Raw genomic sequence first — 15118 nt, forward strand, 5'->3', positions numbered from 1 at the left:
CCAACCTTCCTTCCGAGGAGTGGCTGGTGGGTTTGAACCGCCAGCCGTCTGGTTAGCAGGCAAGTGTCTTAGCCACTATGCTACCAGAGCTCCTGGTAGAGGGTAGCTAAGTCATTTCTGTTCTGTTTTTTAAAACGGACTGAGACTAACTGTTTGAAAGTCTAGAAACAGCTTCCATGTGGCAGATGAGAACACGGTTGTTCACTGAAAATCTCAGAGGTGATTTAGTCTAGTCCCTGTCAGATGCTGTGTTGTTAGGTGCCTTCCAGTGGATTTCAGCTCACAGTGACAAAATAGAAACACCTCATAGGGTTTAGGAGCTCTGGTGGCGTAGTGCCTAAGGCATTTGACTGTTAACCAGAAGCGTTCAAACCCACGGGTCACTCCTCGGAAGGAAGGTTGGGCAGTCTACTTCCATAGTGATACTGCCTCGGAAACCCAAGGAGGTCGGCACTATAAGTCAGATCCCACTGGCTGTGGGTTTGGTGCTTATGAATTCCAGGCTGGAATTGCTGGATGGGTAAGAAGCCAGGCGAGCTCTCCACCATTGTGCCACAGGGCTCTTTCACATGCTTAACATCCCTCTTAAGATACTAGCCAGTCATTGGCCCTTTGGTATTTTCTTTTTTCTCTGGCCCAAGGTCAGGGTTGAGTTGTTGAACTGCTAACATACAACACAGTTTAGAAAGATGAAGTCCTCAGGCAGTAGGTCAGTCAGCGAGGGTGTGATCCTGGTCCTGAGCAGGACCGTATTCACACCACCTCTTGTCCAGTACCAGCACAGGTAACTAAAAAAGGAAGCTTAGACTTTAGGAATTTCTTTTTTTTCTGGATGAGATTGAGATACATTTTTAATAAAGTTACGTCATTAATACAGGGGAGAGGTGTTATGCTTATAGATTGTAATAATAATTGTAACTACGCTTTTTGGTGCCTACTCTGTTGCGTTAGGCCCTATTCTGAGATCTTTACAAAATTAATCCTCACAGTAGCCTTTGGTGGTGGTGGTAATTAGGAGCCATCAAGTAGGTTCTGACTCACAGCTACCCTATGTACAACAGAAGGAAACGCGGCCTGGTTCCGTACCATCCTCACAGTCACTGCTATGCTGGAGCCCACTGTTGCAGCCACTGTGTCAGTCCATCTCGTTGAACCCTTGGAGATAGCAATAATTACCCAGGTTTTATAGAAAAGGAAACTGAGGCAAAGAAGTTTAGTAACTTGCTCGAAGTTGAACAGTAAGTAGCAGAGCCAGAGTTATAACCAGGCATTCTGACACCTTTGTTCTTACCCACTGAGTCATGGTGCTTCTCACAAATGACAAATGTTCAGTTCTGGGTACTGTGTGCCCAACTTTGCTAAAGGACAGAAATGGCAGTATTACCAAGGTCTTTCTCAGTTTGTGTATGAAGTACTGAAAGTCTGAAAATTTTCTGGCCAACTTCAGCCTTAACTAAAACCAAACCCACTGCCCATCGGATTGATTCTGACTCAGCGACCCCCATTGGGTTTCCACAGCTATAAATCTATGGAAGTAGATTGCCTCATCTTCCCCTCACAAAGAGGCTGGTGGGTTTGAACCACTGACCTGGTTAGCAGCCACTGTCTTACCACTAGCCCATGAGAGCTCCTTCAACCTTAACATTACATCTGATTTGACTAAAACGGAAGGCTGAACCACCCAGGGGCAAGGTTTTATTGAAAGACAAAGCAGATACGGTTTTAACTCAAACTCAGTACAAAGGGATCCTTCAGTGAATCTGTATCTCCCTTAGTACTTCCAAAGGTCTGCTTACTGAAATGAGATCTTTTGATACAATGTATAGGATTTCCAAGCCAGCAGCAGTTTGTAATCCCTGGGGTTAGGTGAGGGTCGGATAATTGCTTAGGTTTTCGGAGTATGTGTGAGGCAGGTGCTGTTTTCTGAATGTTTTACATTGATTCTCCACAAGCATCAGATGAAGCAGCCATTGGAACCAGGCCATTTGACTGAAAGCAAAAATGAGGAAACCTGAAGCACAGGAGGATTAACAACTTGATCGTATCACTAGGAGAGCCCAGATCCAAACCGAGGCTGTTCTGCTTCAGAGCCTTCTCTCTTTATCATTCCACGCTACTGCTTCTCAAGAAGGAGAAGGAAAACTAGTACCTGCCTGTGTTTTATTAGTCTCGAGGGAGTCATAGTTTGGAAATGATGGGGCAATCTATTTCCGTAGTGATGCTGCCTCGGAAACCCAAGGAGGGGTTGCTATGAGTCGGGTCCAACTCGACGACACACACCAACAACAACAATTATAAATGCTTGACATAATGCAAGATTTGTGAGTTTGCTACTTATAAAGTAGTAAGCACTCCTTTTTCTTTGAGTAGATGATCATTTATACTTCAAATTCTAGTATTTGGAGATTTGGTAAGCGAATGTCGAGTCCATCTCTATCTTTCAAGGTGACATTGCCTTGACAGTGAAAATACTGAAATAATTACTGTAGGATTAATGCAGTGTTTCCAGATGTGATTACCGAGTTTCAGATTATGGGGTTAATCTACTTTTTGATTATTTAGGAATTAATTATCCAAGTTGTGGATAATTCTTATTTTGTCTACGGCTATTAAAGAGTTCAGAAGCTCTCCTTGGGTAAACAAGAAGGTGAAACTCATACAGTCTATGGCCTCCTAGACCTCTTAGATTGAGGAGGAGAAGGACACAATCAGTGGATAGACCACCTGTGCATTATAGCAGATTATCATTTACTTCCATACAATACATACATGAAGCAGGAACACAGAATTAGGTACCCAGTAAATGGCAAAGACAGTACTTCAGGTACCTTAGGGGAACGGGCAGGTGTCTCAGGGCTTGTGACTATTAAATGGTGTTTGCTTCTAGAAAGAAGGAAGCAGACCTAAATACCATAGTAGTTTGTTGTTATGTGCTGTCGAGTAGGCCCCCTGACTCACAGCGACCCCTCCTTGGGTTTCCAAGGCAGTATCACTACAGAAGTAGATTGACCAACCTTCCTTCTGAGGAGTGGCTGATGGATTTGAACCTCCAGCCTTCTGTTTAGCAGTCAGGTGCCTTAGGCACTACGCTACCAGAGCTCCTTGCGGTTGACACCATTTTACCTACAACCCACCTGAAATGAGGTTCAACAACAACTCACTGACTTGCTAAATGTTTCGTGCTGAAACATGCCAGATATTTCATTTTTTCACAAGTTCCAGTACAGGAAGTAGATAACTGAACTGCAGCAGCATTAACTCACGGAGCTTTAGTTACCACACACATTTCCTGGTTTTAAAGATGCTTCTTGTTGGCTACCACTGAGTCTGTTGCAGCTCATGATGTTCCACGCGTGCAGGGTGGACCTTCTCCATTGGGTTTTCAAGACTGTAACTTTGACTTTTTTGGAAGCAGATTGCCAGGCTTTTCTTCTGAGGCACCTCTGAGTGGGTTTGATCTGCCAACCTTCTGGCTAGTAGTCGAGCACTTAACTGTTTGTGCTACCCACTGACTCAAAGATGCTAACAGTCTTAAAGTAAAAAACGTGGATCTCAAAGTTTAAAATTTTATTCTATTTCAACACTTCCAATTAACAAAAAGTTTTTCTTTGGGAAAATGGAGTCTCAGTGAAATTACTCCTATGAAAGGAGCCTTGGTGGCACAGTGGTTAAGTGCTAGGCTGCTAACCAAAAGGTTGGCGGTTTGAATCCACCAGCTGTTTTTTGGGAGAAAGATGTGACAGTTTGCTTCTGTAGAGATTTATAGCATCGGGAACACTATGGGACAGTTCTATTCTGTCCTGTAAGGTCGCTATGTGTTGAAATTGATGGCAGTAGCCTTGGTTTGTCTCTTTTTTTTTCCAGTGAGATTAACACTTCACCCGTAAAATAATCAAACTGGTATGTTGTTCCTTATAGACAGTGTTATGGTCGTTCTTATTATCTTGTGCTGATTTCCTTCTTGAGGGATTGAACCTTCTCAGTCTCCAAAACACTGGCAGAAGACTTCACCACAATACAGATGACTCATTTTTCATCAAATATGTGTCATCACTATAAATTCTCCAACATAGAAAATGCCACATAATTCTGGACACGATTGGCAGTTATTGTGCACTTATATTTTGTGTCTAAGGCAATGAGCGGGCTTTAAACTGGACATTCGAGTCACTAAAGGAAAACTAACAACAAAACAAAACTTCTCACATATGAACAATTCCAGGCTCCTTTCTCAAGGAAATAAGCTAATCTGGGGGCGGGGCCCTGGTGGTGTAGTGGTTAGGGCATTTGGTTGTTAACCAAAAGGTGAGTGGTTCGAACTTGCCAGCTGCAGAAGAAAGATGAGGCAGTCCGTTTCTGTAATGACTTACAGCCTTGGAAAGCCAACGGGGATCACTGTGAGTTGGAATCGACTTGGTGGCAGTGCGTGTGGTTTTTTGGTTTGGGAATGGGGTCTGGGCATGTTTTCAAAGCTCTTTAAATAATTCTATTAGGGTTGAGAATCACTGGTGTAAGGGGTATCTATGTTTACTAACGACTTAACTATTAGGAGAGCTGTGCACTGTCCTTGGAACAGCTTCAACAAATACTCTGCAGTAGGCTCACGCAGCTGGTTTCTTGTGCGCCTTTACCATTGCTTGTTTCTGATTCCAAGCGCTCTCCTCCCGTTTGTCCTGAATACACTCCCATTAGGCTTTCACTTCCCACTCTACCAGCATTCTCTTATTATTTCCACAAAAGTAAATCCAATTTTCAGTCCTCAAATCACTTGTAAGCAGTTTTTGACACATGCCCTCTCCTTGTGATACTCCTGTCATTTGGCCTTTGGGATGGCCTTGTCCATTAGATGTTAGTGATGATGGGCATGTTCTCTATCTGTGCTGTCCAAGTTGGTAGCTACTACCCACATATGGCTACTGAGCCCTTGCAATGTGGCTACTGTGACTGAGGAAATGAATTTAAAAATTTAAATAGCTGTGGTATCAATCCAGTTCTTTCTCATTGGCTTCTCTGTTTTCCTTTGCTGGTTCTTCCTTGGGGGTCTAAGCTCTAAACCCCAGATCTCTTTTCTACACTTCCTCCATTAGTCATTTCATCCAGGTTCATGGCTTTAAATGCCCAGATTTGTATCACTACCTGGAGCCTCTCACCTGAGCTCCAGACTTGAATATCTAACTGCATTCTTGATAAATTTACAAGATGTCTTACTTAACAGTCATCTGAAATTTAGTCTGTCCAAAATCAAATTGCTGATCTTCCCACCCCCAAAAATCTTCTCCCAAGTCCTTGCCAAGTCTGTTATCAACTCAGTGGCCAAAGGGATCCTTTTAAAATGTCATTCCTTTCCAAAATCCCTTTATGACTTCCCTTCTCAGAAGAAAAGCCAAAGTTCTTAAATGGCACAACCAGTTGCCTGTTGAGTCGATTCTAACCCCTGCTGACCCCACGTGTGTCAGCAGAACCATGCGCCATGGGGTTACATTGGTTGATTTTTTGGAAGTAAACTGCTGGGTCTTCCTTTTGAGGCACCCCTGGGTGCACTTGGACTTCCAGCTGCTCTCCTTAGCATGCACCACCCCGGACTCCTAAAGTAGCACATAGAGGCCTAAGTAAGCAGCCCTGCCTTGCCCTTTCCTTCTATTCTATTTTCTATTACAGGTCATCCCCGACTTCTGATGGGGTTCTATCCTGATGACTCCATCTCTCCTATAAGTTGGTTCTGTTGTAAGTCAAATATTTCATTTTCAAAAGGTTTTCATTATTACTGCCTTTTATTATCAGTGTCTTTATGAATCGTAACATTGAACACTTGAAAGTGAACATCTCAAAATGCTAACATCAGCAAATTCTGCGCTGCACATAGTACAAATTACTAATAAAAAAATGTACCGAAAAAAAAAAAAGACAAAACCCAGACAGGTCATAAGTGCAGTTTGGTTCACTGTAACCTGAATACATCACAGACTGGGGACTACCTGTACTTATTTTCTCAGCCCCTTAACCCACTCCAGCTACACTGGTGGTCTTGCTGATTCCTGAATATGCTAGAAAAAAAAACTGTTTCAGGGCCTGTGCATTTGGTGCACTTCGCTTGGATGCTTATCTCCTGGCCTGCTCTGTCACCTTCAGATCTTCACTCAAAGGTCACCTCAGTGAGGCTGCTTCTGATTGCCACCCTATATAAAAAACTGAGGTCTCTTCTGCTGAATTCCTCTCACCTGTCATCACCTGACATGTTATGTATTTTGTTTGTCAGAATCTAAGCTCCATGGGGGCAGGGATTTTTATGTTTTGTTCACTGCTGTACGCCCCATCTAGAACAATGCCTGGTACATAGTAAATGTTCAGTAATTACTGACTCAATGATTCTTACTATTACTGAACACATCTCTCACTAGACTGCAAAACAATCTAGTTTATTCTGGAGAGAAAATAAAGGGTTAAAATTACCATTAACTACTAAGTGCATAGTAAAATCTGTTACATGTTCTAGATAAATGTGGTTGCTAAGCCTTCCAGGTTTTAGCATTAATATGTTCTCTTCAAGGCCAAGATTTAAAATGCATTTCTCAATTTATTTTTGGCAATAGTTGTTGTAATGTCGTTAGGTGCTGTCAAGCCAGCTCCGACTCAGTGGCCCCGTGGACGACAGAGCCAAAGACCGTCCTGTCCTGTGCCGCCTTCATAGTCGTTGCTGTGCTGACCCGTCACTGCAGCCACTGTGTTAATCCATCTTGGTGGGGGGCTTCCCCTTTTTTGCTGATCCTGTATTTTACCAAGCGTGATATCCTTCTCCAGTGACTAGTCCCTTCTGACAACACGACCAAAATAGGTGAGACAAAGTCTGGCAATTCTTGTTTCCAAGGAGCATTCTGGCTGTACTTCTTCCAGAACAGATTTGTTCATTCTTCTGGCAGTCCATAGTAATTTCAGTACGTTGCACAAACACGACAATTCAAAGGGAACAATTCTTCTATGGTCTTTCTTATTCATTGTCCAGCTTTCACATGCATTTGAGGCGACTGAAAATACTATGGCTTGGGTTAGGCACACCTGTCTTCAAAGTGACATCTTTGCTGCTAACACTTTAAAGAAGTCTTCTCCATCAGATCTGCCCAATGCAATATGATGTCAGATTTCCTGACTGCTATTTCCATGGGTGTAGACTGTGGATCCAAGTAAAATGAAATCCCTGACAACGTCAATCTTTTTTCCATTTATTGTGATGTTGCTTATTGGTCCAGTTGTGAGGATTTTTGTTTTCTTTACTTTGAGGTGTAATCCATACTGAAGACTAATCTTTGACCTTCATCATTAAGTGCCTCAAGTCATCTTCACTTCGAGTAAGCAAGGTTGTGTCATCTGCACATTGCAGGTTGTTAACGAATCTTCCTCTAGTCCTGATGCTGCATTCTTCATATAGTCCAATTTCTCAGCATATAGATTGAGTAAGTATGATGAAAGGATACAATCCAGACACACACCTGTTCTGATTTTAAACCATACTGTATCCCCTTTTCTATTTGAACAACAACCTCTTGGTTCATTTTCTATTCGAACAACCACCTCCTGGTTCACATTAGAAAGAATGGGAATTCCAGAACAATTATGCTCATTAAGAATAATTGTTCATGAGCATAATTGTTCTGGAATTCCCATTCTTTCTAATGTTATCCATAATTGGTTAAGTTGTAATATTAGCTGTCTTGGAATCTTCCTTAGTGGTGCAGAAAAAAAACATATGCCATATTTTAACAAGGTTTTAAATATTGGTCATAGCCCTAGAGAAATTCTCAAGTTACAGTCCTGAAGAATAGAATCGATGCACTTGAATTGTGGTGTTGATGAAGAATATTGAATATATCATGGACTGGAAGAATGAACAAATCTGTCTTAGAAAAAGTACAGCTGGAATGCTCCTTGAAGCGAGAATGGCCAGACTTCGTCTCTTGTACTTTGGCCGTGTTGTCAGAAGGGACCAGTATTTGGAGAAGGATAACATGATTGGTAAAGTAGAGGCTTAGTGAAAAAGGGAAGGCCCTTAACAAGATGGACTGACATAGTGGCTTTGGAGATGGTGTGGGATCAAGCAGTGGTTTCATTCTGTTGTACACAGGGTCATTGAGTTGAAACCTACTTAAGAGCAACAGCAACATATCACTTAACCTGAGTACCAACTATGTCAGCGTCTTAGAGCTACAGCACACAACTTCAGTACTCTGATGTTCAAGGTAGTACCTTGGAGGTAATGTGTTTCTAGACATCACTTCTATCCCAAGGATTTAAGGCATCAGAGTAAAGTTCTACTTAAAACTATATTCTGGTAGCATAGTGCCCAAGGCATTTGACTGCTAACCAGAAGGGTGGCATTTCAAACCCACCAGCCACTCCTTGGAAGGAAGGCTGGGCAATCTACTTCCATAGTGATACCACCTCGGAAACCCAAGGAGGGGTCACTTTGAGTCAGGTTCGACTCAACAGCAATGAGTTTGGTGTTTTTGGTTTGAATGGCCCTAATGGCCTTATTCCTATTTCTGTCCCAATATGAACTGCTACTTTTTAAGAGATTTAAATAGAAGCTTACTGTGCAGCATTCACTATTTTCTGGGCCATGTCTTTAAAAAGAGCAATTGTGATCTCAAAAGTCACCCGAGAAATAGAATAGTCACAGCGATATTCTGAAATCCCAGTTTTATACTTAGATAATAATGCATGGATAGGGTGACAAACTGTTTTAATTCTCCTGGAATCTAGATTTCTGGATTCATAGAATTAAGTTGATTCACCCAGGCCATCTGCGTTGAGCCTTTAAGGAACTGCTGTCCCAACCAGAAGGCTGGCTTGAGCTCAAACCCACCAGGCACTCCTCAGAAGGAAGGTTGGGCAATCTACTTCCATAGAGATACCGCCTCCTGGAAACCCAAGGAGGGGTCGCTATGAGTCAGAGCCTACTACCTTTGGCTGGTTTTTCAAAAGTCATCTTCAAGTGTAACAACAGCGTAATAAACAGCTTAACAGAGACCGTTTTGCCTTAGGCTTTGGGCGTTTTTAGAGAATTGGCTATGAGCAACAAATTTTGAGGAGCAGGAACCTCAGGGTCTAACTTGAAAATGTAAGGCCTGTCTGTTTGACAATCCACAGAACCCTGATGCTGTCACCTGAGAAATTAACATGACAATGGCCTCTAAAACAGGGTGGAGCACTGGATGGATGGTACTCACAATAAATACTGTTACACTAATTTCTGGTGTTTCTCTGTGCATTTAGGTTTTTGACAAAAGTAATTTACTCAAGGTCAAGGCCTGAAATTAGGCACATCAGTTTTAGAAACACTACCTCTTTTTTTTTATGATACCCAAACCCACCAGCCACTCCTCGGAAGAAAGGTTGGGCAATCTACTTCTGTAGTGATATCACCTCAGAAACACAAGGAGGGGTCACTATGAGTCAGATCTGAGTTTTTCTCAGGCAGTGGTTGTTGTTGTTGTTGTTGTTGTTTGCCGTCTACATGGGGCCGTTCTACTCTGTCATATAGGGTCACTATATGCCGCTCCTCGGAAGGAAGATGGGGCAATCTACTTCGGTAGTGATACTGCCTCGGAAACCCGAGGAGGGGTCGCTATGAGTCGGATCCGACTTGGCGGCACATAACAACAACAACAACATGAGTCGGAAAAGACTCCTTGGGACACTACCACAATCCCAGTAGATGTAGCCCAGCACTCCTCTCTGGAAGTCCCCTTCTGACAAAGGTCAGAAGGGAAATGTGGATGTTTTATGTCTGGATTGAATACTTTTCTTCCTCTGAACTACTCACAAGACACAGTTTTAAAAGGTTAATTTATTAAGGGCTGGTCTGCCCTTAATTTCAACAGCATGACTTTCACAAACTAAATATTGTTTGAAGGTCTCATAATAACATTTTCTGTAATTGTGTAGAAAAATATATACACAATTTTAAAGAATGCCAAGGAATACAGTGAAAAATCTCCCTCACTCCTGATCCTTCCTCCATCTTCCCAGGGCAGCTGGATTCTCCCTGCAGACACTATGTAGGTAGTTCTAGCTTAAGTCTCCAACAGTAGCATCTACACACTGGTCTGTGCCTTGCGAGCTTTCATTTAACACTATATATATATCCTAGAGATGGAGCCTTAACAACACATAGGCCTCTACCTTGTTTATTTTAACGGCTACATGGTATCATTAATGTTCCTCTATTTTTATCTAATTGAGTTCTTCTACTGATGGACTTTAGAGTGAATCTTTTGTTATTAAGAGTAATGCTGCAATGAAGTCTTGTAAATAGATCTTTGACAAATTATTATCTGCAGGATAAATTCCTATACATGAAATTGTGAGTCAAAGAGCATGTACATTAAACATCTTAACAAAATTATCAACTTGACTTTCAAAGCACTTATACCAATTTACTCTCACCAGAAATATACTACAAACCTCACATCCTTTCCAACTCAAAACTGCATCAAACTTATGATCTTTTGGTCTCAAAAGTGACAAGTATTAATCTCATTGTGGTTTTAATTTCTTTATCTTTGAAGTGGGGCACTTTTTGTTTTTTCCCATTTAAAAGTCTGTGTCTTTTCCTGTTGTCATCTTGCTGTTCCTGTCCTTTGCCCATTTCGGTTGTCTTTTTCTGACTGGCACACAAGAGCTCTGGAGGCTCTGGGTGGTGACAGAAACAGTTAATGTGCTCAGGTGCTACCTGAAAGGCGCCTGGGCAGAAAGGCCTGGTGGTCTGAAAAACCAACCACTGAAAACCCTATGGAGTACAGTTCTACTCTGACATAGGTGTCAACTGGACAGCAACTGTTGTTATGTGCCGTCGAGTCGGCCCCGACTCATAGTGACCCCTCCTTGGGTTTCCGAGGCAGTATCACTACGGAAGTAGGATAGGACAGCAACTAGTACATACAAAAATTTTCATTTGTGCTGAAAACACTTTTTCCCTCTCCTTTTGTATTTACAGAATGTTGGGTTATACACAATTGTTCATTATGTAATCACCTTTCCTAATCTTTTCTATTATGGTTTATGGATTTTTAAAAGTCTTGCTTAGGAAAGCCTGCCTCACTCTGAGACTATAAAAAAATATTCCTCAATCTCTCCAAGAATTTTACACTTTACTCTTATACTTAAATATCCAAGAAATAATTATCATAAAGTTATTGTAGTGCAACTAAATGTCCCCAAACATGGTCAGTCTATACCTATCACCAGCAGCTTTGAGCTTTGAGCTTTGGGGACATTCAACTACCAATTTTTTTAGTTGTTTGTAAACATTTTATCACAATATAACAACAAACAACTCACTGCCATCGAGGCAGATCCGATTCATAGCGACCCTTCCTTGGGTTTCAGAGGCAGTATCCCTACGGAAGTAGACTGACCAACCTTCCTTTTTTAGATTGGCTGGTGGGTTTGAACCGCCAGCCTTCTGGTTAGCAGTCAAGTGCCTTAGGCAGTGCGCCACCAGAATTGAGTTAAACCCTAGGTTTATAGGATGACTAATGTATTTATCTTATGCCAATAAATTACATACAAAATTATATTCTGTAATGGTACAGATTAAGCGCTCCACTGTGAAAGAGATGGCTCTTTATGAGGCCAAGGAAGGACTAGATAAATAGTACCGATAAGAAACTGAGGGCCACAGACATCTCCAACTGTTTTTCTCATTTGGGAGGAAATACAAACTTAGTTTCTTTCCACTGCAGGGTGGCAAAAAAAAAAAAAAGTAATAACAATTCTGGTTAGCTGAAAAACACTTCTAATAAAGTACATTTCATATTTTGAGAGGGGAAATACAGGGCACTAGGTACCTTAGGAGCTCCGGTAGTACAGTGCCTAAGGCACTTGACTGCTAACCAGAAGGCTAGCGGTTCAAATCCACCAGCCACTCCTTGGAAGGAAGGTTGGACAATCTACTTCTGTAGTGAGACTGCCTCGACAACCCAAGGAGGGGGTCGTCATGAGTCAGATCCGACTCGACAGCACATAACAACAACAGGTACCTTAGAAACAGGACCTAACCTTGTCTAGGAAGAAAGGCCTCCTGGAGGGAATGTTTAAATTGAAACCTAAACAAAACGAGAAGACCTAGACAAAGAGGACACTTGGTCCAGGATTTGAAAGACTAGTTGTCGAATAAATCTTCTACCTTTTTTTCCCCCCTTTTTCTCCGCAGATGATTTTTAAGCTTCCTAATATTACAGCCAAGTAACCACACCTGTAAGAGTAAAAATTCACCTTGACCCTGGACACAGAATCCTGCTCTTACTATGACACAAAAGCATACCTTTCAGACATCTTGCACACAATCTGTATGCTTCACATTTTAAGATTTATCTAAGGCTAGTGCCAAACTCCAGTACCTGTGGTAGCACAGTGCCTAAGGCATCTGACTGCTAACCAGAAGGCTGCTAAGGGAAGCAAGACTGGGCAATCTACTTCAGTAAAGATTTACCCCCTTGGAAACCCAATGGGGGTTGCTGTCAGTTGGAACTGACTCGATAGCCGGGGGTTTGGTTTTAGTTTTGGTGCCAAATTCCATGGCTTATTTTTAGGTAGGATTGTAGAGTTGACACTTTCCTGTAGAAAAGTTGGAGTTGTTTCAGTGATTAACTGTGTCCTGCTTGCCTGTGGCTAAAGTCTGTACCATTAGAAGGCAACAGATTAGAAAACCAGGTATGTCTTTTATACTGGTTCTTCAAACTAATCATTTTCATCATGTATGTAGCCCACTTATGAAGAAGACAATATTAGAATCAAAATCAGTATTAAAATTAAGGAAAAGATCAACGAAACCTATAATCCAGAATCTCAAACTGGGCCACAAGCACAAATATTATGTTGAAATTTCTCCTTTACAAATATATTTACTAAACAAAGAAGGAAACAAAAAATGTCCAGGGAGCAAAGTATGATCTGCTTCAATTCTATACAGGTTAAGTTTTTTTTTTTCCTTAAGGATTGTATAAAGATAAAAAAGATCGTAATAATCAGAAACTGAGTTGAAGTCTCAATATTAAGACATTATCATTAATTAAGCAAGATCATTTCTAACCACATGACTAATTTCTCTTTATCATCTTAAAAAAAACATGACAAAAGGCTATGTATGTAACTCAGTTCTGCCAATGGTGAGTCATGTTAACTCAGAGCAAATATCTGACATTCAGTTTATTTCTGAAATAAACCCTAATTTGTAAGGTTACTTCCAACTAAAAAATTTATGACTATTTGCATTTTAGCTATCTAAATGAATCAGGAAAGATATACAGTAAATCAAAATGTCTTAATCATACTAGAAAGTAGATATATTCATTATATACTGTATTTTGTTGTTGTTGTTGTTGTTATGTGCCGTTGAGTCGTACCCGACTCACAGCGACCCCTCCTTGGGTTTCCAAGGCGGTATCACTATGGAAGTAGATTGCACAACCTTTAAGGATATTCAATATGTATTATATTTTAGGGATATTCAATATGTATTACATCTCAACATAAAACAAAAATCCTCACAACTGGACCAATAAGCAACATCATGATACATGGTAAAAAGTTTGAAGTTGTCAAAGATTTCATTTTACTTGGTTCCACAATCAACACACATGGAAGCAGCAGGCAAGAAATCAGATGTCATATTGCACTGGGCAAATCTGTTCCAAAAGACCTCTTTAAAGTGCTGAAGAGCAAAGATGTCGCTTTGAAGACTAAGGTGCATCTAATTCAAACCATAGGAGCTCTGGTAGTATAGTGCCTAAGGCATCTGACTGCTAACCAGAAGGCTGGTGGCTCAAACCCACCAGCCACTCCTTGGAAGGAAGATTGGGCAATCCACTTCTGTAGCGATACCACCTCGGAAACCCAAGGAGGAGTCGCTATGAGTTGCAATCGACTTGATGGCAGTGAATGTTTGTTTTTTTATATAGTTTTAAAAGGCAACAACAGTCCTATCAAGCAAACTCGGTTACAAGAGGAAAGAAAGTATTTCAGCTATAGTCAACAGATTGTTAACTTAAGCCCTTCCATCTGTCCCTCTTAAGATGCAAGTGAAATCAGAAGATTCATACAGATTTATTGAGTGGTATAATTTCTGGACGTCTGAATACTGGGTCTGAGTGTGGATTTAGGTTTGCTTGGGTCTCTCAACCGATCTCCTTTCTCTTCAGTATTTCCCTCTATTCCCTAATTTTTCTTCTACTTGTAAAGAGCCACCACTCTTCTTTAATACCAAATTTCTACCACTTGCTCATGTGAGTTCTTGAAATGTTAAATATTTTTTATAACAGAGGCAGAAGCTAAAAAATACAGACTTCACACAACTTAATTCAATGATTCTATTTTATTTCCATGGTCTGAAATTTTTCACTCAAGAAAACAGATTTATTTCTAGACATTTATTGTATCTCTTCTTGCTGTGAACAGAAGAAAGTTTTTCTTTGATGAAATTGTCCTCAAGGGACAAAAGAGATGCTTTTCCAAATTAGAGTACAAGTCTTCATGAAGTGATAGTGTGTGATAATTAGGACAATAGTAGTCGTTTAAATTTCCTAAGAGTTATTAAGATGGTGGTTCTGGCCGTTTTGCAGACAGTCCATCTGAATTAGCTGTTATCAATGTTATTAAGATGGTGGTTGGCCGTTTTGCAGATGGTCCATCTGAATTAGCTCTGTTATCAATGCTATTAAGATGGTGGTTCTGGCCGTTTTGCAGACGGTTCATCTGAATTAGCTCTGTTATCAATGCTATTTTCATCTTCTGCATCATCATCATCATCATCACCATCACCTTTTAAAATAAATATTTGTATGATAATATGTTCAATGGTTCAAAAGAAATATGGATTGTTAAAATTGTTGACAGAGACCATTTCAGTCTGGGATTAATAAAATGTTGCATATCGAATTCCGGCAAGATGGCGGACTAGGCAGAAGGATTGCACAGACCCTCTTCAACAAAGAAAAGGGAAACCAATTAACACAGACACAGAAGAAAATCTTGGACCCCTGAGCCTTGAAGGGAAGGATACAGAATTGGACTAAACCCCAATTAGCAGAAGAATTTGCGTGAAAATACCAAAAAAAGGAGACAT

The 15118-nt window shown here is 40.9% G+C and overlaps 1 protein-coding gene across 1 annotated transcript in view; it reads right to left on the reverse strand.

Moving 5' to 3' along the window:
- Positions 1-14710: 14710 nt before the first annotated feature.
- The window catches only part of GON7 (GON7 subunit of KEOPS complex), an 11871-nt gene continuing 11463 nt past the window's right edge, over positions 14711-15118 (reverse strand). Inside the window, exon 2 of the mRNA XM_007944507.1 lies at positions 14711-14814. Coding sequence (XP_007942698.1) covers positions 14711-14814 — 104 coding nt within the window. The remainder of the gene's footprint in view (positions 14815-15118) is intronic.

Source organism: Orycteropus afer, unplaced genomic scaffold, assembly GCF_000298275.1.
Source record: "Orycteropus afer afer isolate SDZICR_OR568_19922 unplaced genomic scaffold, OryAfe1.0 scaffold00127, whole genome shotgun sequence".
Taxonomy (NCBI): Eukaryota; Metazoa; Chordata; class Mammalia; order Tubulidentata; family Orycteropodidae; genus Orycteropus; species Orycteropus afer.